We start from the raw sequence: 24429 nt of genomic DNA on the forward strand, positions 1-24429 counted from the left end.
TACACTTGTGTCCGGGGGCAATCGAAAACGAGCAATTGTCCTACAGGCTCATCCCCAAAAATTTATCGTCCAATCGCCGCGATGGGTTTCTGTCGTGCAACGTGCGACATTATCCGGATCTCACCTTTTAACCCCAGGATGGTTTCAAATAAAATATGTTGTGTTTGTATGGTATAATAAAATAAATGGTTATTAACCGGATATTGTATCTTCGAACACTAAAACTTCCATTGGATATTTGGACGTGACGAAGATGGCGGCGCTTAAACGCGCGGGAAGCAACTACTTCGTGCTCCAGAGCGACCAGAAGCGGTCCAATGGAGGACTCAAGCACTCGACGAGCTCTTTCAGCGACCGGCTGAACCAGATGGACATCCTCGGGGAAAGCGCGTACTACGTGATGGGCGACAACCCGAACGATCCGGATGTGTTCAACGCCCACGACCAAAGTGGCGGCGCGGAGGGCATCCTCGGCGGCTTTCTCGATGAAGGGTCGATCGATTATTGCTGTGACATCTTGTACCGCAAATTCGGGTTCCAACTCGGATCTGTCGACAACCAACGCGAACACGCGCTGCTGCTTCTCGCCAACGCCAAGTCCCGCGAGCGCATGAACGGCGGTATCGACCACGTGCTTCTCCTGCATCGAAAACTCGTGGCGAATTATGCTGAATGGTGCAAGTTCGTCGAGGCCGAGCCCGTGTGGTACGCCGGCGAGTTGAACAAGCGGCTGACGAACCGCCTGCACATGGAACTCATGCTGTACTTGTGCATATGGGGCGAGGCCGCGAATGTCCGCCACATGCCCGAGTGCATCTGCTACCTGTACCATCAAATGATGCTCCTCCTCAACGGCGATCTCCAGGTCGTGCAGCCGTTCCCAGAGCGATGGTACCTGGACGCGGTAATTCGGCCGATTTGGTCTGAATGCGCCGGCATGACCACGAAAGACGCGCTGGGCAAGCATCTCGAACACACGAAAGTGCGCAACTACGACGACTTCAACGAGTTCTTTTGGCGCGCGAGTTGCCTCGCGGTGCCAGTGGACCAGGCCGGCGCGCGCCTGCACACGCACCCGAAAACGTACTACGAGCATCGCAGCATCTTCACGCTCGTGCTCAACTACTACCGGATCTTCCACTTCAACTTTATGTTTCTGTTCCTGTTGGCCGTGCTGCAGTATTGTGTCACGATCTCTCCCCGCGGCGGCGAAAGCGGCTTGATGCAGTTCGCCGCGCTCGGCCAAGTCGTGACGCCGTACTCGACGACGGACCTCAAGCTGTCGCTCGTGTTTCTCGTGTTGGCTCATGCGTTGCTGAGTCTGTTCAAGGGATTGCTCGAACTGGCGCAGTCATGGCATCTCCTCAAGGCCGCATTCTCCTCTTCGACTTCGACTTCTTCTTCACTCCCTTCCCGGCTCTCGTACGGATCGGCCCTCGCCCTCCGTCTAGCATGGAACGGCACGTTCGCCGCGCTCTTTTACGTCATGATGGCGGAAGGGTCGGGGAGTGGTGTTCATCCGTGGCTCGATCGGTTCGCGGTGTTGGGGCCCGTGTTCCTAAGCCCGGGGGCGACGGCGCTTGTCGTGACCGCCGTCTCCCCCGCCGTCGTGCGCACGTCGTTCTGGAGCAAGTTTGTCCGCGAAGGCGACAGTTGCTACGTCGGCCGCAATATGACCCCCCCGTGGTCCTATCGGATCGTGTACATTGCGTTCTGGGTCGTACTGTGGCTGTGCAAGGCGGTCGTGTCGTACTGGGTGCTCATCTCACCGCTCATGCTGCCTTCATTGGCCATCTACGACATGCAACTCGACTACAAGACCCACGTCGTGTCGGTGCGCAACGCCGGCATCATATGTGCATTGTGGGCGCCCGTGTTTTTTGTGTTTTGCTACGACACGCAGATCTACTTTACGATATTCCAAGCCATTTACGGCGCCGTCAAGGGCATGCGCATGCACACGGGAGAGTACCATGGCTTTACCGACATTAGCCGCGCGTTTCGGATGATTCCGCAGCGATTCGACAGCAAAGTCGTCACGGCCTTGGCGGTACGAAATGATCTATTTTTGATACGTTTATAGCGACATTTGTTTGTTTTACCCAAATTGAATTTGGTTGACTTTTGTACTGATACTTTACCAAGTTACTATCAATATCGATGATCGATTCTTTGTCCTATCTACTTTTGTATGTTAAAATAATGGTCCAGTAACGTCAGACTAATTTCAGTCACACACGAATTCGATGTTGTTGCATTGGTTCAAGAGTTGATTTGATTGGCTACTGGATTCTTCATCTGGGTTTTGATTGGTCGATCGATGATCGTCTGCCGATTTGGTGATTCTGTTCATTCGATTGGGCATCCCACTCTAATTTCGAATATCGACTGGACAATATATATATATATATATATGGATGTGTGTGTATTCATTTCTTCGACTTTATGACATTGAACATATACAGTCGTAAGCGATCATTTGTACACTGTATGATGTACACGTGGGGTGTCCCTCGGAATAACGACTTGGTTCTTGTTTGCCAGACGATCGACCTGTAGAGCTGTTGTCGTATAGTTTGGACTTGAATATGACATATATATATATATTGCCTGTTTACCCAAAATATGGCGTTATGTGCAGATTCAACTCGTATCGATATATTCGTAGTATTAATACTTCTTGTATGTACAAACGTTGTACACATTGACAAGTCTCAGTGGATAATGGTTTGCTGCAATCTAATTGGCTAATAATTACGTCTTGCGATTCGTCTGTCGTACATTTTGGGTTGTATCGCTCGCTGCCTTGCATTCTCATAATAGTCTCCATCTTTCACGCCAGTTTCGAATCGATTGACAACAATATATAAATATATAAATATATAGGTGGCGCAAGACCACGTGCCAGACGAGGACGGCCACCGCCGATCCATGCTCATGGCGCGTTTTGTGGTCGTGTGGAACGAAGTGATCAACTTTTTCCGGGAAGGCGACTTGCTGGACGACAAGGAAGCCGCGATCTTTCAGTACGACGTGTCCGAGCTCACGGGCGAGATCTACGAACCAGTGTTCTTATCGGCGGGGAAAGTCCACCAAGCGATGGCGAGTGTGGCCAAGATACACCGCAAGAACCACCCGGGGCAGGATGCGGAATTGAGCGTGGAACTGCTGCTTCATGACTGCAATTCGGCGCTCAAGTCGTGCTTTAACGCTGTGCTGGTCGTGCTCGAGGCCATGCTGGGGCCGGCCGACGTGAGCATACTCGAAGCCTTCGACTTGATGGAGCAGCTGGCGACCCAGAACAAGTTTATCGCGTCGTTTCAGACCCAGCACCTTGTCGCAGTTTGTGCGTCGCTGGTCGAGTTCCTCGAAGCGGTGCTGGACCTGCCGCCGCCCGCCACCGCCGACTCGACCATGTCCCCCATGCAGTCCACCAAAGCGCACCCGATGCCCATCGTGCTCGAGTTTGTCAAGCGGTTTCATACGTTTCTGCATGCGACGACGTTGCTGTGCGCGGGCCAGCCCGTGATTCTCGAAAAGCTGGGCGCAAGTCACTTTTGCTCGCCCACAAACGGGTACATGGCGGCGGCCGAAGGGCTCGTGAACTTGTGCGCGAACGACGCGGCCATGTCCAATGCGACGCGCGCGCTGCTGCTGCTCACGCTCGACACGTCCGACGCGATGCCGCGGTGCTCGGAGGCCAAGCGCCGCCTCGGGTTCTTCATGAAGTCGCTCATGATGGACATCCCGCAGCTGTCGGCGGTCAAGGAGATGCGGTCGTTTTCGGTTATGACACCGTTTTACGCCGAGGGGGTGCTGTACTCGCTCGAGGAGCTCAACGCCCCGCTGGAGAATCACCCGATCTTTGGCGCGGTCGAAGAAGTGGGAAAAAACCTCACGATTCTCAAGTACTTGATCACAATCCACACGGCCGAGTGGGAAAATTTCCTCGGGCGCCTGGACGTCCAATCCGAAGCCGACGCGCGGCGCGACCACCCGCTCGAGCTGCGCTTGTGGGCATCGTACCGAGGGCAGACGCTGGCGCGGACCGTGCAGGGCATGATGCTGTACGAAGACGCCATCAAGATGCTGTACTGGCTCGAGATTGGGTCCGCCCCAGACAAATCCCAAGATCAAAAGCGTCAGCTGCTCGAGGATATGGTGTGCCTCAAGTTCTCCTACATTTGCGCTTGTCAAGTGTACGGTAAACACAAAGCGGAAGGCAAGGCGCAGGCCACCGACATGGACTACCTCTTGCGTACGTACCCCAACTTGCGCGTGGCTTTTGTCGACGAGGCCGTCGATGCCGCTAACGTCAAGACGTTCTCGTCCGTGCTGATCAAGAGCGAAGGCGACGACATTGTCGAAGTCTACAGGTATGACCTTCCAGGGAACCCCATTCTCGGTGAAGGCAAGCCGGAGAACCAGAACAATGCGCTGCCGTTCACCCGGGGCGAGTTTCTCCAAACGATCGACATGAACCAACAGCATTACTACGAGGAGTGTCTGAAGATGCCGAATCTGCTCGCGACCGCCGACATGCACCCGTCGGGCCAGCCCGTGAGCATCATCGGCATGCGCGAGCACATTTTTACCGGCAACGCATCGTCCTTGTCCAAGTTCAAATCGTGGCAAGAGCTTGTGTTTGTCACGCTGAGCCAACGAGTATTGGCGGACCCCCTGTACTGCCGCATGCATTATGGCCATCCAGATGTGTTTGATAAGGTCATGTGCCTCACGAGGGGCGGCGTGTCCAAAGCGTCCAAAGGCATCAACCTGAGCGAAGACGTGTTTGCTGGCTTCAATACAACCCTCCGCGGCGGCGTTGTGACCCACGTCGAGTTTATGCAGTGCGGCAAAGGACGCGACGTGGCGCTGTCTCAGATCTCCATGTTTGAAGGAAAGCTGGCCAACGGCGCCGGCGAGACGTGTCTGGCGCGGGAAGCTCACCGCATGGGCGCGTTCCTCGACTTTTTCCGACTGCACTCCATGTATTACTCGCACACGGGCTTTTACTTTGCCACGTGGCTCACGATCGTCACCGCGTTTGTGTTTATGTATACAAAGGTAAGCTATTCTTTCCAGTGTCAAGGACTACTGATGAGACATGGACTGACTTGGGCTTGGCTAACACTATATTGAGTTTTTCCATATGGAAAACTGACAGTTGAGACCCGATCGACAACTGGAAACGCTTTGGCATTCAGTTTACAGTGTCGAGTCAAAATACGTGGACTACTTTTGATTGGCTAAAATTGTATCAATAATTTTTTAAAATAGTTTTTCTTGGCTTTTTTTCTCACCCTATTTTTGGTCAATTTTTTTGGTTGACTTCATGGACAGATTAAATTCCACATTCACTTGTGAATTGTATCGAAGAAGAATCACTCACTGATTTGTATGTCCCCAAACATGAGCCCTCACTCGATGATATATATAATAATAATATATAATAATATATATATAATAGTATTTATATATATATATATAATAATATTTATATATATATAATAATATATATATATATTTGTGTGTAGGTGTACATTGCGTTGACGGGGGTACAAGAGCAGATTGTGTTTTCCATGAACACGACGACGCTGATATCTCAAAATTCAGACAAGGGCTTTGACGCGCGCGCGTTTCACAACTTGGACAACATCATCAACACGCAGTACTACATCCAAGCGGGGCTGTTCCTGACGCTTCCGCTGATCGCCGTCTACTTTACCGAAGCGGGGATCCGCCGCGGGTTTCTCCGTTTCTTTAACATGATCCTCACGGGCGGATGGGCGTTCTTTACGTTTCAAGTGGGCACAACGTCGCACTACTTTGACCTGAACATTGTGCACGGGTTTGCCAAGTACCAAGCGACGGGGCGTGGGTTCAAGATCACGCGGGAGACGTTTGTGCTTTTGTACAAGGCGTACTCGGGGTCGCATTACCGCAAAGCGATGGAACTGATGGGGTTGTGTGTGATTTACGGCACGTACGGGTTGTTTTCGATCTGCCAAAAGGCGGCCGTGTCCGAGGTCAACACGTTTGGGCAGCAGTTTTGCATCACGGCGCAGGGCTATGGAACGCAGACGTTTGCGATCTGGTTCATTTCGGCGCTGTGGCTGCTCTCGCCCTTCTTGTTCAACTCGGACGGGTTCGACTACGAAAAGACCAAAGTCGACAGTATCGCATGGGCCAAATGGATGTACGCGACGGCAGACGACAAGTCGGACCTGGACAAGGTCAACCATGGCGGATGGATCGGCTGGTGGCAGGGCGAAGTGGACCAGTACATTGGCGCCAAGGGCATCTCGAGAACCACCGTGATCGTCCGCGAGTGCCGACACTTGCTCGTTGCGTGGTATGTCATCACTTTGCGGTACAATCCGATCGTGTTGCTGTACACAAGCCTCGCCGTGGTGGCCACCCTCGGCATATTCCACGCATGTACGTACTTTAAAGGACTCGGCGCGTTGTCGTCGAGTGTGCGTGCGACAGTGTACTTGTTGACCGTGTCGCTGGTTCTGGCCTTGTACTTGGTGCTGACGATGGTCGTCTTGTCCAAGTCGGCGGGCGACGCGCTGGCCATCTTGTACGGGTACTTTGCGATACTGTACGCAGTCAACGAGATGGCGCGGGTATGTGCGTTTCCAACGTGGTCCATCTCGACCATCGGTATGTTTGAGCACTTGGCATTTCTGTTTGACTTTCTGTTTGGCGTGATGATGCTCGTGCCGCTCGTGGTGCTATCGGTCGTCCCGTTCATGAACATCATCCAGACACGGATGATGTACAACGAAGGCTTTTCCCAAGTCATGTCGGACTCGTCGCAGTATGCATTTTCTATTGCCGGCATGGTGGGGCTCGTCGGCGCCGGCGCGTGCGGCTGGCTCTACTACGTGCTCACAACCCTCGACTTTTCCGGTTCATTTCTCGCGTACACGACGCTGTACGACATCTCCATCGCCCCCACCGGGTCCACGGCGTACTATGTGATTGCCGGCGCCATGGGCGGGTCGTGGCTGTCGGCGGCGTGGGGGTTCTACTTTGGCCGACGCGCGACCATCTTCTGCGGCGGCGTGGTCGCGTTCGTGGCCATGTCGCTCGTGTCGGGCACGGCGTCCTTTGGCAAGGCAGTGTTTCTGCCGTCGCTCGTGCTCTTTGGGTGTGCGATCGGCCTCCTCTTGCCTGCGTTTTGCCTCTACTGCTACGAAATCTCGACCAGAGACATGCGCCCCAAGATCATGCTCGTGCTCGCGGTGGGGTTCATCTTGGGGTCGATGGCGGCCAGCTATTACACGCACAGCAACGCGCTTGTGTGGATGTGGCAGTGCTTTTGGTGCTTTCTCGTCCTGGCGTTCCTCACGCCCGTGATCATGCTGCTGCCCGAAAGCCCCTACTGGGTCCTCCACCGACTCGGGGCGGACGAAGCGGAAGCGTGCCTCGTGCTGCTGCGTCGCCGCACCGACGTGATGGTCGAGCTGACCGCGATGAAGGAAAGCCAAGCGTACCGCATTCCCATGTCCAGTTCAGTGTACAAGGCGGCTGTGGGGATGGGCTTGACTGTCGTACTGTCTCTGTCACTACTGCCGCTCAATATTTACGTGGCCCGGGTCGGGTTGGGGTACGGGCGGGCGCTCCTGCTGACCAACTGCCTCGCGGTGGAGTTTACATTTGCCTTGTTTTCATTTGTGTACATTGACAAGTTTGCGCACAAGATGGTGCTCATGGCCGCGCTGGTCGTGAGTGCGGTCGTGCTGGTGTTCGTCGCCAGCCAAGATCGCTTTCAGCTGTTTGGCCAGCCAGATCAAACTGCGCTTGTGGTGCTGTTTCTCGTGCTGTATGCGGTCAAGGGCATGGGGCTGCCTGCGACAATGTGGGTCGGTTTCATCGGGCTGTTCCGGACCCGCGGTCGGGTCGTGTCGATACCGATCTACTTTACCGCGTTCTTTGGAGCCCACGTCGGCACAACGTACATCCACCTGGCGTCGCCATCGACCCGCACGTCGGCGTCCAACGAGTTTGTGTGGCTGTACTGTCTCATGGGCGCCAGTGTGGTGTTGGTGGTTGGCCTATTTCGCCTTGCGAAACGATCCAATGGCATGCTGTGCACCGTCATGGAGATGAACCACGAGCGCGAGATGGACGAGGCCCGCCAACGTGCCCCAAGCCACCCGCGGCGCCGCGCCTACACGAGCAAGCAGGGCTCCCGTCGGTTTGGCAACCTGACGTTGTCCCCGCGCAACCACTCGGCAACGCCCCGAGGCAGAGCACACTCCCGCAAGGGAAGCGATATCGACACGCCGTACCAGCAAGTGACGGAAGCCGCCGTGTAGACGACGACATATTGACGACTTTATAGTGATATATATATATAGGTAGTGCACATAACTGGACCAATATAATGCGATTGTAAATAGTTTGGACTGCAAACGGTGCAGATACTCCCTACTAGTACAGCGACCGACGTCGTACGGGTCTTTCTTAATGTGCATAGTTCGTAATATACTAGAAACAACCACTACTACTAGTAAGTACTAGCACCTGCTGCTACTGTGTAGTACGTAGTACTCTGCTAGTATACTACTTACTATTAATATATTGCCTCAAGAACTAATAATCGCCTTGACGTGGGGTTAGTATGTTCGTGTGAGGATGGATGGGTACATACTGTACCAGTTAACTAGCATCCTACTTACTACATTGCTTACTATGGCTCGTACGCCGACGCGTCGAGGGAGCAGAGGTGGTCGGCCAAAATGGACAAGTCGGAGGTCGTGACGAGCTTGGCGAGGCTCGTGTGACCCACCCAGATGGACAGCCCCACCACCGGAAGCATCTGTTCGTGCTGGGCTTGCTGGAGCACCACCACGGCCGGCCCAACTGCCATGCCCCGGAACTTGGGGGCCGTGGCCTCGTCCAAATTGTCAAACAATGTGGAGCTGGTGATACCCACAAGTTGGTGAAACGCTGCCCAGCCCACCACCACTTTGCGTTTGCTCAAAAAAGGCACGAGTAGCTCCAGCCCGTCCTGCAAGCAGATCCACGTCATTAGTGTTGGACGGGTACGAGGAGTACTGTAGTAGTAGTAGTAGTAGTAGTAGTAGTAGTAGACTTCCAATGCCTTGGGTACTAGCTATTAATAGTAGCAGTAAACATCGAGACGTACTTGAGCAGGGCGGTAGCCTTTGAAATGGCTCGTGGAAAACTTCATAAACACTTTGACGCCCGTGCTGATGACCTACCCAACATATCATATTTATGCTGCGACAATATTTTTTCGTTTGAAAAACGAACAATCAATCTATCTCGACAATATCATGATATTATCCATAGAGTCGTCGTACTTTCAAGTCTGGACCGGCCAAACATGCGGCTTGGACGCTGGACGACACGTACGACACGATGCCCGTGCCATGCGACCGTGCAAACAACCGCTCCTATTCCCACAAATATACACCATGATTAGGATGAACGAGTGAGTTGAATTCTATGAATAGTCGAAGAATATTCAAATATATATTATGATTTAGCTACAACTTTCCCAAAATTTTTTGCAAAATTCGTAAAACCAATCACAAATCTCTTCGCCACGGAATGCATTGGCTTTCATGAATCCGCAGCCAGCACAAACGAACAAATAAAAATGTAGCCAATCCGAGACAATAATTTTTTAGATTGACCAATCGGAGCAATTCGTGATCGGTTGAATTCACGTGATGCGATTGAACAGGGGTCCGAAAATATTCGTACGAAATCAATAATATTATATAAAAAATAATATAAGATGACGCAGATAATGAGTATGTATGCCACATACCGACGGAAACGTATCGGGCAAGCCGTAAAAATCTTGCAGCGTGCCCCACACAGATGGCGGCAGGGCCTTGAGCACACCCGCCGACACTTCGTCCGCCGTAGCATTTTCGTGACTGGGGGCGTCCTCCTCGTGTGCTCCAGTGTACCCAGACTACATACGGTTGATGAACATATATATATATATACATATTGCAAGAAGAAGAAGTAGGACAACCAGACGTACTTCTGGACTCAAAGGTAGTGATGAGGCTGCGTTTAGAGCTGCTTTGTCCAAGCTCTTTTTCGATAAGGAGCAGTCTTGGATGTGGTGGCCCGGTTGGTTACACAACCGACACACATACCGGTAGCACTTTGGGCCGAGCTCGGAGTGCACTTCATACGCAGGCAACCCTATGTATATATATATGATATATATATATCTCCACGTGAAATACAACAATATATATGGAATCTTCAATGGCATCACAACATCACAATGACGGGGAAGGGTAGAATGATATTGACCTTGCTCGTCCGCGCCGGGCAGCGGCGCCACCTTTTCCAACACCGCAACAAAGAACCCGCCCGTGTTTTGATCGTGCGGGACGAATCGCAAGCATCGCTCCAAATGAACAACGTTGCCATCTTGTTCGTCGGGGGGGAACATGGACCGCGTGAGGCGGTACCCGCGCAAGTCGGCGGGAATGTCCTCTGAAAACGAACGATACCACGCCATGATGGGAGGCGTGTGGTCGTCGTTGGCCGTGACGTGGCGCTGCTTCTTGGCTTTGGTCTTTGACTGCCAGCCCACTTGCCACGTCGTGAGACCCTGCCGATGCTTTAGCCCGGGCAGCGCCACCTCGACGAGGCGGAGGGCGCCATCGCTGCGTCGGATGAGCTCTGCCACCACCTGAATATATACGTTCATGAGATGGAGAGGTCATGTTGATTCGGATTCAGGAGCGTAGTACATCCAGAAACGGGCACAAGAATATATATATATGTCTACAAGCACAATAATATATATATATATAATTACAAGCCAAAACAACAGTAAAAGTACATGCCATTGTGGACGAAATCACATAGTGCAACAACTTACATTTGTATATTTTGACCATACACTCGTACTACTTAGTCCACAAACTATTACTAGTACTACGTGGTCCACAAACTATTACTACTGCGTACAGTTAATAGTAGCAGTACAAGCAACATACACAAAACCAAGCAGCTTGTATATGATCGACAGTGGTTACGAAAAAAATATTTTTTTCAAGTCGTCGACAGACAGCCATGTAAATAAATAAATATATATATATATCTGCAAACCTACCGCTTCATTCTCGATGGGGTTGAACGAGCATGTAGAGTAGACCATCGTGCCGCCGACTTTGAGCAGCGCGGCGCCGCGCATGGCAATTTCGAGCTGGATTGGATGCAGCGTGAGGCCGTCGCCGACGTGCCAGTGGCGCCAAATGTTTTCATTTTTGCGCAGAGTGCCGTCGCCAGTGCAAGGCACGTCGCACAGCACGCGGTCAAAAGCGTTGGTCGTGTGCAAGTGCTGGGCTACGACATGTCGTTATGTCGAGGGATACGTAGGGCACCAAGTGTGTTTGGTATGTATTGGACGCACTTGTGGGGTCGTACAAGCCAGGGAAGTCTTGGCCTTGATGACACGTCACGACCGCCGAGAGCAGCCCTAGCCGCAACAGCTGATGGACCAGCATGTATCCGCGCTTTTCGCTGGCGTCGTTGGCCACGACAAATCCATCTTGTACGTCGGACACAGTCAGCGTTTCCAGAATTTGCGATGTTTTCGAACCGGGCGCGGCACACCTAATGAAACATGGAAATAATTTCATTGGTTGGTTTATACCGTGAAACCATATCGCATTGCACCACAGCCAAATTAGTACCAGTCGTCGTCGTCAATCAAATGGTGTCCATATCGAAAACGAAGCTCGCCACGACATTGAAACGCTATTTATTGGCTAAAAATACAACTTGAAGTGGCTCTGATTGGATGTTACTAAAAGGACAAGTATATGCAGCCAATCAGAAGTGTCAGCATGCGTGTCAATTTTGATGAGAAACGCACGCAACGTCGTGGAAGTTTACTGTGATTCACAACGTAGATATATATATATAATATTGTCAAATCAGCCGCCAAGAAGTCCAAGTTCAGCGAAAAAGACAATCAATATTAATACTCTAATACTGTAATACCAACTAGTGTGCATGCAATATATATATATCGGGACAAAGAACTCATACACGAGTCGTACATGTCGAGGACACGGTGGCCGGGACGGACGTCGAGGAAGAGTGTAGGGATCATGCTGACCGCTTCCTGGCGCGTGATGGCGCCGCTGGCGGTGTGGAGCACGAGGAATCGATGCAACGCCCCAAACAATTCGTTCTCGCGGCCTGGCACGCAAAGATGACGCATGGAGGGGCAGCACTGGACGTACCGAGCTTGGAAATGGCAGATTTGCCACATTCGACTTGCCATGCAGCGCCGCTGGCCGCGGGAAACCAGGGCAGTTCCCTGCAGAAGGATGACAAGCATAAGAAACAATGGACTATGTGCAAGAGTGCGATTACTGCGGCGGTGTCACCGGTTGGTCTTTGAACACGATGGAGCCACGCTCGAACTGGAATTCTGTTTGCAATGCCTCGTGGATGCTGCACGCCACACGTATGAGTCACATGGAAAAGGATGCAGGAAAGTAGGTGTACCTCGCGCGGTTGGGTGCATTGGGATTGATACGAAAGCAAGAAGGAAGAGGTTTACGCAACGTGTCGATCACGGCGTCCAGCTCGTCGTCATGAAAGACTTGTTGGGCCTGGTAGAGACGAAGTCAACGATGCTGCATGAGCGGGATGCACCCACCAGGTAGTACTGCGAGAAGCTCGTGTCTCGGAACGACGACATGGCTCTGCGTAGGATGATGAAGTGTCGACGACTTTGCAAGAGCTGCGTGGCCATTGGACGACTGCGCCCGATTGGTTGACGGCACTCTTATCCGGAAGTTGAAGTAGTTTTCCGGAAGTGCATGACAATTGTTATGAGTGAAGTTTTCGTTCAAGTATGTAATCACTCCTGCACTTGCAGTTCCATGGTGATTTGTCATTCTTTCCTGTACTGTACAGTAGTTGCTCTATTACTAGCAGCTGTAAATCAATAAACCACTCGGAGTCTTCGCATGTATTAGTCCATTATTTCAAGTTGATCTTACGCAGCGAAGCTAGAACTAGAACAAGCACCACGAAGTCGCGGGGTAGGAGCTGGGGTTGTCGTGCAAGGCAACAACGGAGACTTGTCGACAATATCTTCAACTTGGGCGACCGCAGACGATGACAAACCAGCGTCCGCCGCAGCATCCGAAGGAGTGGCACCGGCATCGACTGACGCAGCGACATCCGCCACTTGTTCTGGCGAGGCACCCGCATCGGCGGCTGCCGCAGCAGCCACGTCAGCAGCGGGCGCATGGTTGTCCGCCGAGTCTTCCACTTGGGCTTCCACAGCAGCAGCGGCAGCAGACGACAAACCCGCATCGGCAGCAGCATCCGAAGGCGACGCGCCAGCATCCACAGCAGTCACAATGTCCGCCACTTGCTGGGCAGACGCGCCCGCGTCAATGGCAGCCGCGGCAGCCACGTCGGCCGGGGGCGCCACGTTGTCCGACGACGACGAGACTTGGTCCACGATGTCAGCCACGGCAGCCGTGTCCAAACCGGCGTCGGCAGCGGCAGCTGCAGCAGAGGATCCAGCGTCCACCGATTCGGCCACGTCCGCAGCTTGAGATGCAGTCGCTCCGTTGTCGAGTGCGGCGGCGGCAGCGACGTCAGCAGGGTCAGACACCTTTTCGGCAGACTCAATCACTTCGCTGACGACGTCGGCCACGGCGGCAGGCTCGAGACCGGCTTCGGTGGCGGCAAGCGCAGCAGAGTCGCCGTTGTCCACGGCGGCCGCGATTTCCAACGCCTGGCTTGACGACGCACCGCTTTCGATGGCAGTCGCCGCGGCCACGTCAGCAGGGTCGGCGATTTCGTCCGAGGCGGACGTCACTTGGTCGATCACTTCGGCCGTTTGGGCGTCCGACAGACCGGCGTCCAACGCAGCCGAAGCCGCAGACGCACCGCTGTCAATGGCGTCCTTGATTTCTTCGACTTGGGCATCCGTGGCACCAACGTCCGCGGCGGCATCAGCAGCCACTTCGCCTTGCGAGGGGATGTCTTCGGACGCGGTGACCACTTCCGTGATCACTTCGACCGCTTGCGAGTTGGTCAAACCGGCATCGATGGACGCGGACGCAGCCGACGCGCCTTCGTTGTCGATCGCGTCGGCAATGTCTGCCGCTTGGTACTCCGTGGCTCCGGCGTCCACGGCAGCCGCCGCAGCAATTTCACCTTGGGTGGATTTGTCGGAGTTGTCTAATGTGCTTTCATAATCGTTGATGTCGCTGATTTGAACCACGGGCGTGTCATTTGATGCGGGAAGGGCGTCTTGAGCTTGTACTCGGGCAACAACAAACAGGAGACCAATCAATGCGACTTTGGAGAGTTTCATGGTGGCTAGTACAGAAAGACAGAATTGGATTGACGCACACAAAGATGTATACCGAAGATACCCGAATTGAAAATGAGCTTTCCATGAGTGCTTGAATTGCTCATGCACAAGATTTGCTACACTTGTGTGACCTTTGGCAACTGTTCGATTTGTTAGCCAATCGGAATTATTGGAAGGTCATTGGTCATCCAATCATATCGCTTCGTTCTGTCACCTGTACAGAAAGGTTGTATTGAACGAAAGGTTGTATATTGAAGTATCCATCGATGTGAATGATATCAACAACTTGCTAGTGATTTTAAATATAGAAGGGAGCACCTATGAAAGTCGAGGTTGTAGATGGGGGCGACATCACGTAGCCATCAATGTTTGGAGCGCAATAGGACTACTCCCGAGTTTCGACTAGGGACATTGCCTTCACTAGTATGTAGCTGGTGTCTCCATAGACAGGTTAACGAACACATCTACTAAAGTTAGATTCCCCTTAGACGTCAATTCCTTGATGGTTGTTTTTCAACTCTAGCAACAACTAGAAGTCGTTTCAATTATAGTGGTGTTCATCCACCACACAGGAGCCATACTTGGCCATGGACTTCACCATGCCTGCTTCAGTACAACTGAACGACGCCAGCTCCAACCATCACCACATCAACGGCATTGACTACAGCCGTCCTCGACGGTCTCGCTGGTTCCGACACAACTTAACCATGTGAGATTATTCAAGCTGCTTGCCCTTTTGAAGTGGCAAACAAGTTGCTTGAGCGTTAGATAGTCGAATTTAGCTGCGCGTTTGCTTGGCGATGGCGGCTCAACTGTAAGCTTCACATTTCGGCAATGTGTGTCTGTTTTTAGTGTCACTATAAATCAACCAAATAAAAGCAACCTTGAACAAAGCATATACACCGCAGTAGTATAAACATGAATATATTTCAACTATTTGGCATGTCTGTCAACAATCACACCACACAACCTCAATCTGTGTGACCAACCAGCGAGCGGACACGACTCGATCGAAAATCGGATTTCACTTCGCACAAGCAAGCACACACGCTAAACAGACGTCCGACGCCACACCGCGCATCTTGATGAGAACTCTGGTCGCAGGTGGTTGTAATACGATTCAACAAGTCATTTTGTTGCACAGTGGGTGTTCTAACGTGGGGTTGCTTGCATGACCTGGTCCAGGTCGCACGCAGGTCACGAAGTACGGGGGTTGTCGATATAGACTAGTGGACTTCGTTCCAGTCATCCGTCGGTCCATCCTCAAGCAAAATGATCGGTCAGAAGGGTGATTCTTCATGTCAGAAAACTGGATTCAAACCGGCGGTGGAAATGAATGAATGCTTACTCCGAGTACATTGCTGTAGCGGTTTGTTCTAACGTTACAGGACCGGACTTTTATGCTCCCAAAATGCCGTGGAAGTGCAGGAAGCTTAAGTAGGATTGACCTACTGCGGACGGGCCACTGATGTGTTGTTCAGAGCAGGAACTGCGACCTCATCCTCGCACGGCGGGGCGGCAGAGATACAGTAGTCAGCCAGAATGGGGGTTCCATGCAGCTATACACATGGCATGATTGTTTGCATCAAAAACGTGGGAGCAGGACGGAATACGCAATATAATGTAATACTAATACATATTCTATTCTGTAGAAAGTACGACCAACATTTAACATTGTATTTGTATTGTTTTATATGTGAATATAATTCGTCGAGTGTTTTGATTCGCCCCTCCCGTTTACGATCGCTGAGCAAGGCTGCACAAACTGTCATTTTCAAATTTGAAGGGATATCGCATGCCGCCAACGCCGTTGTCGTTCCATGATGCTGCCACAAGCCGCTTCCAGTCTAGCAGAGCACCCGCAAAGAGTCTAGACGAAGCGTCGATCAGCGTCGCCGAACGTGCCAAGCTTGTCCGCCAGCATGGATACCTCCTGAAGAAGACGCTGTTTCGCGGTCTTCGCGCACAATACTACAGCATCAACTGTTACAGCGCCAAGCTGCATTGCTTCGCAGATTACAATGACTACAACATGTGGAACAGTCAAGGTCAGCCGCAAGACTCATTGTCGTCCAATTCGCCTGGCGGCAAGAAAGTCGTGACACCGTTGCGCAAGCACCACATCTTGGCGGTCGACGAGGACACATCCACCAAATGGAAACTCGTCCTCACCATTCGAAAGACCAATTCGATGAGCGGGAAAACGGACAAGATGGTGCTGATCGCCGAGTCCGCAGACGAATTTTCAGACTGGATTGATGCCTTCCACGACGTGTTGCAGTGCACGTCTTTCCGGGAGCGGTCGTCCCATGCCAAGAGCTGGGTCGAAAGCATAACGGCAAGCGCAAGGCACTCACTGTTCCGACCGCTACAGCAGGTAGACGGATCGTCCCGCTCGTACTGCGCACCGAATACACCCACCGGCGTGTCGTCGCCGCTCACCTCGCGATCCTCCCGGCACCGCCACGCTGGGCCTTCGCTCTCAGCATCCACTCCTCCATCCCACGACCACCCGTTCTCATCGTCCAAAACCCTTCCATTGCAACAACGGAACATTGTCCTCTTGGGTGCCGCGAATGGATCGACGATGCACGTGTCCGAAAGCAAACTTGCGCGCGCCAAGTACGAACTGGACCAACTGCTCGCCGAACCGGGCACCGTCCGGCCGTACCGCGGTCTCGTCGAGGTACTTTGTACTATTGCGTCACCCTTCATCGCACACATGTTTTTTGCCTTGGCATTCACATTGTATTATAGGATGATTCTACCTGCAGCGTGCACCCGTTGCTACCCATCGACGACTCGACGGAGTGGCTCCACGGTCGACCCGACTACACGTTGACCGACCTGGCGTACCTCAAGGGTCGGAGTCGCTTCCACGACCCGCACTCGGTCGCTACCACGTTGGAAACCGCGTTGCGCATCTTCGTCATGGACGTCGCGCACAAGCCGATAGTGAGTCAGTGGCAATCGATCACATTGCCGACGTTTCGGTTCCAGTGCAACGAGAACGCGCCATTGTGCGGTCCGGAAGCCTTGGCCGGCCTCCGCCATTCTCTGCTCGGCCTCGTCGCGACGTCGTCCATGGATCGCGTGGCCGACGTCTTTGGCGCCGGGTGTCCGCTAGAGGTGCTGCATGTGTACACCACGAGCCCGAGCTTTTACTTTGCATGGAGGCAGTGGGGAGCGTTCACCGGCACGTTCGACGGCCGCCGCGGCAACGGCGACATCGTCCAAGTAACTGGGTTTGGACACATGCTGCTCGACATGGAGGGCTGCCATATGCACTCGTTGCACCTGTTTTGCCACGACAATGCGCTCGAACATGCCCTTCAAAGCATTTGCGCCGTGTCGTCGACGTAAGCCCAGTGGTGCCACCACTATATTTAAATGCACACTAACAACGACTGCAATGTGCACTGACTGTATCGCAGTTATCACTAACAACGACTGCAATGTGTACTGACTGTATCGCAGTTATCATGGCAAAACGTGGCAAATTCATTCGTATGGCAAATGATTGAACTAGGGCGTACATACTACCGTAGCAACGTCCAAGTCTTCATAGTGCGATCATCCTGTTGCTTCGCTCTTTTGTAATATACTAGTATCGGATACCAGTCTTTTTGGCAGAAGCCCTCTCCTTTCTCCTACCACTGTATCGCATTCACACCACAACAGTACTAGTACAGCTGAAATACTACTACGTAGTAGTAACGTTAGTTGATTAAATTGGGGGGTTATGGTAGATTCGGTACAAATTTCCACCCGTGAATCGAATCGACGCTCTATTCACATTAGTATTGGCTAATACAATTTTGAGTGGATTTGATTGGCTTTTACAAAAACTGTCAAGTATATTCAACCAATCAGAACTCCAGCGTGATGATTCCATATTCATTCGCGAATTTTGGCAGTTTATAGACACAATATTGTGGATTCGATACGAATTTCCAGACCCCGTCGAATCGAATCTCGCCGCCGAATCGAATCAGGAATCGACGCTATTGGCTAATCCATTTTTTAGTGGATTTGATTGGCTGCTCTTGCAGAAAGTATATTCAACCAATCAGAACTCTAGAGTGATGATTCCATATCGATTCGCGAATTTTGGAAGTTTATATAGACACAATTCAACGGACAACATTTAAGATATACGAACGACGTGCATGATAAGTAATTCTATTCGGACACGGGCACGTAGGTCAAGTCGCCGCAGTTGACAAACTGGTCGGTGGACGTGCCTTGGTGCGGTGCCAACGGGTTGATGCCTGAGAACTCGATGAACTGGTTCATTGTGCGCTTGGTACCGACCATAAACTTGTCCATGTCGGTCTTGTCGTAGTCGTCGCTGGACGTCGGGAGGCCCAACTGCGCACGGATGCGGCGCTTGGCTGGCTGCTGGAGCTTCCACTTGCGTCCCCAGTCTTCGTCCCAGATGTACTTGCGCACTTCAAACCAGTGGTACACGACCATGTGTGTGGGGTAGTACATGTCGTACCCGTGGGTGAATAGCCTCGCGGCCTTGGAGTACTCTTCCCCGTGAAAGAGGTATGGCGTGTACGGGTCGTTGCGAATGTGCAATGCGCACGAAGCTGTGGAAAAGCTAAACCCGCCGGCGAACTGGGACATCAACGTCGGCACGTTGGGGGACACGACCGTGGTGGCGGCGCCGTACTGGATCATCGAGTCGGCGTCTTCCGTTTCAATGCGGCCATGACACATCTTTGCCGTGGTGCCCGTGAGCTTTCCATCCTTGGGCATGCTTGTGGTCGGGTCGGGGTACACCGTGATAACAGCCTTGGGGTTCTGGATCGACTCCCATTGCGCGATCAGGTCCGTGTCCCAATGCTGAATGAACAGAATATGCGAATCGATCGCCAACACGAACGCATCCTGCTTCAAATCGATGCCTTCTTCGGTCTGGTACCGAGCATAGGTCGGTCCAAGCGCCTTGTTCGCGTCCAGCGTGTCGTTGCGGCGCAAGCGCTGGCGGCGATGGCAGTTGGCCTCACCAACTTTCGTGCAGTAGACATCCATGCATCGCTGTTCGTCCAAGTCGAAGCGCAGCTGGTCGAAAATGCTCACTGTGATCAATGTTGGGTTCTTGGCCATCGAGAAAATGGCGTCCACCGTCTCGGCGCAGCGTGTCGAGTCCCGGTAATTGGAGATCAATACGACAATGCGACGCTTGTTCAAATCGATTGTGGTTGATGGAGGGGACGTCGATGTGGTGGTCGTGGTGGATCGAGTCGTCGCCACTGCTGTCAGACCTTCCTGCCGAATGTTGTGCTTTTCCAGGTCCTTGTACATGTCGCTCGCCGCCCGTTCGCTGCCCAAGAAGGACACGTTTACGTACACCATTAGCCCCATCACAGCGACAAGGCACACAACGATGACGATCTGGGGAAGCGACCGTCCCGCATGTGGCCGACGATTCTGCATGTCGAAAGTTCAAATGCCCGACTGGTGCAACAATGACAGACCGCACGTGGCACACGAGCAAACCGGGCTATCCGGATCCGCATAAATGGACACGAACGTTGAACCTGCGGCTTGAATGCGTTTGGCCCAGAAGGCGATAAATGGACAATTCACGCTGATTGAAGAATGAAAGTTGTGGTCATAACCACTAAGCCTGCATATAGATGCTTAAAGGACGAAGGAGTTCTGCTTCTTGGGAACTGGAATGTGCATGCATTTACCAAACATTACGCCAGTTGCTCAGTCGTCGGATACTGGGACATACTCGAGGTCCTTGCAGTTGTTGAACTGGTTTTCGACTTTGTCCCCAGGGTACGTGGCCAATGGGTTGATGCCTGAGAACTCGATGAACTGGTTCATTGTGCGCTTGGTACCGACCATAAACTTGTCCATGTCGGTCTTGTCGTAGTCGTCGCTGGACGTCGGGAGGCCCAACTGCGCACGGATGCGGCGCTTGGCTGGCTGCTGGAGCTTCCACTTGCGTCCCCAGTCTTCGTCCCACACGTACTTGCGCACTTCAAACCAGTGGTACACAACCATGTGTGTGGGGTAGTACATGTCGTACCCGTGGGTGAATAACCTCGCGGCCTTGGAGTACTCTTCGCCGTGAAAGAGGTATGGCGTGTACGGGTCGTTGCGAATATGGAGCGCGCATTCCACCGTCTGGAAGCTAAACCCGCCGGCGAACTGGGACATCAACGTCGGCACCTTGGGCGAATTGATCGTCGTGGCAGGGCCGTACTGGATCATGGCGTCCGCGCCGTCCGTTTCAATGCGGCCATGACACATCTTTGCCGTGGTGCCCGTGAGTTTGCCGTCTTTGGGCAGGCCTTCGGTCGGGTCGGGGTACACCGTGATAACAGCCTTGGGGTTGTTGATTGAATCCCATTGCGCGATCAGGTCCGTGTCCCAGTGCTTGATGAACACCAGGTGCGAATCGATGGTCAATGCAAAGGTGTCCTTGGTCGCGTCCGCCCCATGTTCAGTTTGGTACCGCGCAAACGTTGGCCCGATGGCCTTGTTGGCGTCGATGGTGTCGTTGCGGCGGAGGCGAATAGGGCGCTGACACTTTGTTTCGCCGACTTTCGCACAGTAGACGTCCATGCACCGTTGTTCGTTCAGGTCAAACCGGAGTTGGTCGAAGATGCTCACGGAAATCAAGTCTGGGTGCTCCGCCATGGTGAAGAGCGAATCCAGCGTTTCTGCGCAACGCGTGGAGTCGCGGTAGTTGGCGATAAGGACTACAATGCGTCGCTGCTTGATTTCTTTTGTGGTGGCAGGACTGCCATCGTTTCCTCGACGGATATTTGGACTCCCTTCTCGCTCGTTCAATTCTTGAACGTCACGTTGGTTGATCGCAAGCAAAGACAGGTTCATGTATACCATCATGCCCACGACAAGAAGGAGCGCCCCGGCGATGAAGTACTTTGGATTCCACCATCTAGAGGACGTTGGTCGTCGTGCCTGCATCGTCGTCACTTCCGTCGCGACTTGGGAAATCTGACACGTAGAATCATCATCCGGTTATCACGTAAGCTAATACTTCGAAGTATATCCGATTCAGGGCCAGTTCGAAGTATTGTATATGTATAGATTGACCAAAAGGCGTGCGAAGTACCACGTACCGGTAGTACTGATCAACTACTATGTACTACTACTACGTCTGTTTTGCAATTATTGCAAATAGGATAATTCTAGATCTCTGATTGGCAAACGGATGGGTGTGTTGCGTTCCTATTGGTCAGACGAATCCATGTGTATTTTTTCTCGAATTATATATTCGGATACCACAATTTCCTATTCAAATGTATCAGACAGAAAATATTTTTGTGATATATTTTGAAATAAATTCAATTTTCAGTTAAATTATTCCTAAATAGAGGACATTCATTGGCTAGATTTGAGAAAATATTGCATTTGCCAAAACATCGTCTCAGTCCACCTAGGACTTCATCAGTTAGTTTCGCATGCATGCAACCACAACCATTAATGGGTATTTAGAAGGACTTCGACGTCTCATAGTGCGCTATTACAATTCATTTATCGTGATATAGCGTTAGGATTTCAAGTTCATTGAGCACAAGCATGGAAGCAATGAAGGCTGAAGCTGCAGTGAAAGTGTGCACCTATCAGTATACCATATGGTACTGCGTATTAGTACACAGTGCTGTAGTACAGTACTGTAATCTAATGTTACAGTAACCTGAGTGTTTGTGTTGAGAATTTATTTTTACAGCCGGCTTTAATGTCTCCTCCAATCCACAGGTCAGATGTACTAGATAAGGTAATTCTAATCCCACTTGGAAAACATACAGTGCTCCGAGCAACTTTTCTTGAGCCCTCCGGGACTTCGTCCTACCCCGAAGTGACCACGTGTGGTGCTTTGTCCCGGGGTTTGAGTAGCAAGACGACGTTCAGGCTAAGTCGAGTTTGCCAATGCCGACCAAGGTGTAGGATGCGTCGTTCGCTTTGGACGTGGTCGGGCCTTGAATGATCGAAAATTCTCAGCACCACCTGCTCGAGAAAGGTGGCTGACATAACCAACGAGTCGAGGGTTGTTTCCGCACCAATTGCAACTCACAAACCCCTCGTGGGAAGGAGTGTGGTTACGGACACCACCATTCATTATACTGTAGTACCTTGTATACCGGTACGAAATTATTTTATCAAGTGCCGGTACACTAGTACTACGTAGTACAACCGGTACAGTACTTCTGATCTGTGGATTGGAGACTTTTTAGGCAGGCCTCTTCTCGTTTGTTCTTCATGTGTTTTATGTGTTCGAAATTATCCGTACATAAACGGATGCTTATCCGAATTACTACATGTATAATAATAACTTGTATATATTTATAATTCAAGCAATCCTTGTTTTAGTTACATATAGAAATATATAGCCCGTGTAAACCAATACCTTGTGAATATAAATATATCAATGGCGGACTTGTCTACACTGCCACGGGGCAAAAGGGCGGGGATTGTGGTTGATATTTCTCGGGCATGCAGCAGCAACAAGGGCGGCAGCGGTCCAAGCGACGGCATGCGCCGGGTTGGCTTGATCCGATGAATGTTCTGATTGCTTCACTTGTGGTGGTGATGTGTCTGATGGTGTACATGAACGTTGTCATGCTGGGCATGAACCAAGACGAATCCAACTCGGCGCATCTCAAGAAGTTATCGCAAAACTTCAGAAAGGCCGAGTCGGTGGTATCAACGGCAAATCCGAACAAAGATCCGACGAACCGCCGCCTCGTGGTCTTGATCGCCAACTACCGCGACTCAAAGCGATGTGGGGAAACTGTAGACTCGATCTTCTCCAAGGCATCCCGTCCAGACCTCATCACCGTGAGCATTTTCGACCAACTCAACTTCGACGAAGACGAACAGCGTTGTTTCGATGTATATTGCAGTATCGTGGGCGAAGTGGCATGTCGTCGTAACGAACGGCTTCGTCGAAACGACACCGTGAGCTACACGGACGCAAAAGGACCCACATACGGCCGGTACCAGACCGAAGAAGGTGTCGACTTGACCATTGACACGTTTGCGATGTCAATCGATTCCCACTTGATTTTCATCCCCGACTGGGACTCGGATTTGGTGTCGCAGTGGGACTCCATCAACAACCCCAAGGCGATCATCACTGTGTACCCTGACTCGACCGAGCTATACCCGAAGCCCGGCGACGTCCAAAAGGTGGTGACGATGATGTGTCATGCGCGCATCGAGAGTGACACAGACGACGCCATGGTCCAGTACAGTTCCGCCATCGACGTGCCATGTCCCCCGACCCCACGCTTGATGTCCCAATTTGCCGGAGGGTTCAATTTCGGAACGGCCGAGTCGGCGCTGGAAGTCCGCAATGACCCGTACACGCCCTTCTTGTTCCACGGTGAAGAGTACTCTCGTGTGGCGCGGCTGTTTACACACGGCTACGACACGTACATTCCCACGCATATGGTGTGTTACCACTGGTACGAAAAGCGAAAGGGCATGTGGGACGACGACTGGGCTGCACGGACGTTGCTGGCGCAGCGATCTCAACGGCGCATCAAAGCAGCACTGGGTCTCAAACCCTCCTCCGACGACTACGACAAGACGGACCTGGCCAAGTTTTCACTCGGCACAAAGCGGACGCTTGAGCAGTTCAAAGTGTTTTCAGGAATCGACCCTGATGCCAAATGGATTGAAAACAACGAGCACCAATTTGACGTGTGTCCACCCAAGGAGCTGCACTACGTCCCCTACGTTGGCAGTGCTGTGGAACAACCAGCCTTGCCCGCATCTACGCAACCAGTTACCACGGCTCCACCGCCGCTCGCGCGAGACCCCAACCGCCGTCGCACCATTGTGCTGATTGCCAATTACCGCGACTCAAAGCGCTGTGGGGAAACGTTGGAGTCCATTTTCACCAAGGCTGCGCATCCCGACTTGGTGGCCGTGAGTATCTTCGACCAGCTCAACTTTGAAGAGAACGAGTTGCCGTGCTTTGACTCGTATTGCCAGCTCGTGGGCGAAGACCAGTGCCGTCGAAGCGACCGGCTTCGTCGCAATTCGTCCATCGGTTACATGGACGC

The 24429-nt window shown here is 52.1% G+C and overlaps 6 protein-coding genes across 6 annotated transcripts in view; 4 read left to right on the forward strand and 2 right to left on the reverse strand.

Moving 5' to 3' along the window:
- The first annotated feature begins 241 nt into the window (after positions 1-241).
- Positions 242-8426, forward strand: H257_09650 (hypothetical protein). The gene is made up of 3 exons (XM_009835939.1): positions 242-2050; positions 2887-5067; positions 5538-8426. Exons 1-3 carry the CDS (start codon positions 254-256, stop codon positions 8328-8330), a joined length of 6771 nt encoding a protein of 2256 aa, XP_009834241.1. The 5' UTR covers positions 242-253; the 3' UTR covers positions 8331-8426.
- A 199-nt stretch (positions 8427-8625) lies between these two features.
- On the reverse strand, positions 8626-12781 carry H257_09651 (hypothetical protein). Its single transcript, XM_009835940.1, has 13 exons — positions 12689-12781; positions 12535-12641; positions 12400-12480; positions 12267-12343; positions 12081-12222; positions 11429-11631; positions 11129-11361; positions 10318-10702; positions 10037-10203; positions 9815-9964; positions 9342-9434; positions 9164-9235; positions 8626-9025 (listed from the first exon to the last, which is right to left on the reverse strand). The coding sequence occupies exons 1-13, from the start codon at positions 12728-12730 to the stop codon at positions 8705-8707; spliced, it is 2073 nt and encodes a 690-aa protein (XP_009834242.1). The 5' UTR covers positions 12731-12781; the 3' UTR covers positions 8626-8704.
- Positions 12782-13191: 410 nt separating this feature from the next.
- On the forward strand, positions 13192-14444 carry H257_09652 (hypothetical protein). The gene has a single exon (XM_009835941.1). It carries the CDS (start codon positions 13286-13288, stop codon positions 13790-13792), a length of 507 nt encoding a protein of 168 aa, XP_009834243.1. The 5' UTR covers positions 13192-13285; the 3' UTR covers positions 13793-14444.
- A 1709-nt stretch (positions 14445-16153) lies between these two features.
- H257_09653 (hypothetical protein) lies at positions 16154-17824 on the forward strand. The gene is made up of 2 exons (XM_009835942.1): positions 16154-17054; positions 17126-17824. Exons 1-2 carry the CDS (start codon positions 16164-16166, stop codon positions 17729-17731), a joined length of 1497 nt encoding a protein of 498 aa, XP_009834244.1. The 5' UTR covers positions 16154-16163; the 3' UTR covers positions 17732-17824.
- A 647-nt stretch (positions 17825-18471) lies between these two features.
- On the reverse strand, positions 18472-21352 carry H257_09654 (hypothetical protein). The gene is made up of 2 exons (XM_009835943.1): positions 20188-21352; positions 18472-18639 (listed from the first exon to the last, which is right to left on the reverse strand). The coding sequence occupies exons 1-2, from the start codon at positions 21320-21322 to the stop codon at positions 18551-18553; spliced, it is 1224 nt and encodes a 407-aa protein (XP_009834245.1). The 5' UTR covers positions 21323-21352; the 3' UTR covers positions 18472-18550.
- Positions 21353-22823: 1471 nt separating this feature from the next.
- Positions 22824-24429, forward strand: part of H257_09655 (hypothetical protein) — an 8889-nt gene continuing 7283 nt past the window's right edge. The window contains exon 1 of the mRNA XM_009835944.1: positions 22824-24408. Coding sequence (XP_009834246.1) covers positions 22853-24408 — 1556 coding nt within the window. The 5' untranslated portion in view covers positions 22824-22852. The remainder of the gene's footprint in view (positions 24409-24429) is intronic.

This window comes from Aphanomyces astaci (assembly GCF_000520075.1).
Source record: "Aphanomyces astaci strain APO3 unplaced genomic scaffold supercont1.24, whole genome shotgun sequence".
Lineage (NCBI taxonomy): Eukaryota > Oomycota > Saprolegniomycetes > Saprolegniales > Verrucalvaceae > Aphanomyces > Aphanomyces astaci.

What these genes read in the sequence shown, in the direction of transcription:
- H257_09652 (XM_009835941.1), top strand. Translation starts at nt 13,286, where the DNA reads ATGGTTGTCCGCCGAGTCTTCCACTTGGGCTTCCACAGCAGCAGCGGC.
- H257_09651 (XM_009835940.1), bottom strand. Translation starts at nt 12,730, where the DNA reads ATGTCGTCGTTCCGAGACACGAGCTTCTCGCAGTACTACCTG. An exon ending in AATGCACCCAACCGCGCGAG is followed by an intron (nt 12,481 to 12,534) that starts GTACACCTACTT and finishes TGTGGCGTGCAG; the next exon opens with CATCCACGAGGCATTGCAAA. An exon ending in ACCCCATCGAGAATGAAGCG is followed by an intron (nt 10,703 to 11,128) that starts GTAGGTTTGCAG and finishes GTATATATTCAG; the next exon opens with GTGGTGGCAGAGCTCATCCG.
- H257_09654 (XM_009835943.1), bottom strand. Translation starts at nt 21,322, where the DNA reads ATGCAGGCACGACGACCAACGTCCTCTAGATGGTGGAATCCAAAGTAC. An exon ending in CCAGTTCATCGAGTTCTCAG is followed by an intron (nt 18,640 to 20,187) that starts GCATCAACCCAT and finishes TCGAGTTCTCAG; the next exon opens with GCATCAACCCGTTGGCACCG.
- H257_09653 (XM_009835942.1), top strand. Translation starts at nt 16,164, where the DNA reads ATGCCGCCAACGCCGTTGTCGTTCCATGATGCTGCCACAAGCCGCTTC. An exon ending in CGTACCGCGGTCTCGTCGAG is followed by an intron (nt 17,055 to 17,125) that starts GTACTTTGTACT and finishes ATTGTATTATAG; the next exon opens with GATGATTCTACCTGCAGCGT.
- H257_09650 (XM_009835939.1), top strand. Translation starts at nt 254, where the DNA reads ATGGCGGCGCTTAAACGCGCGGGAAGCAACTACTTCGTGCTCCAGAGC. An exon ending in AAGTCGTCACGGCCTTGGCG is followed by an intron (nt 2,051 to 2,886) that starts GTACGAAATGAT and finishes ATAAATATATAG; the next exon opens with GTGGCGCAAGACCACGTGCC. An exon ending in TTGTGTTTATGTATACAAAG is followed by an intron (nt 5,068 to 5,537) that starts GTAAGCTATTCT and finishes ATTTGTGTGTAG; the next exon opens with GTGTACATTGCGTTGACGGG.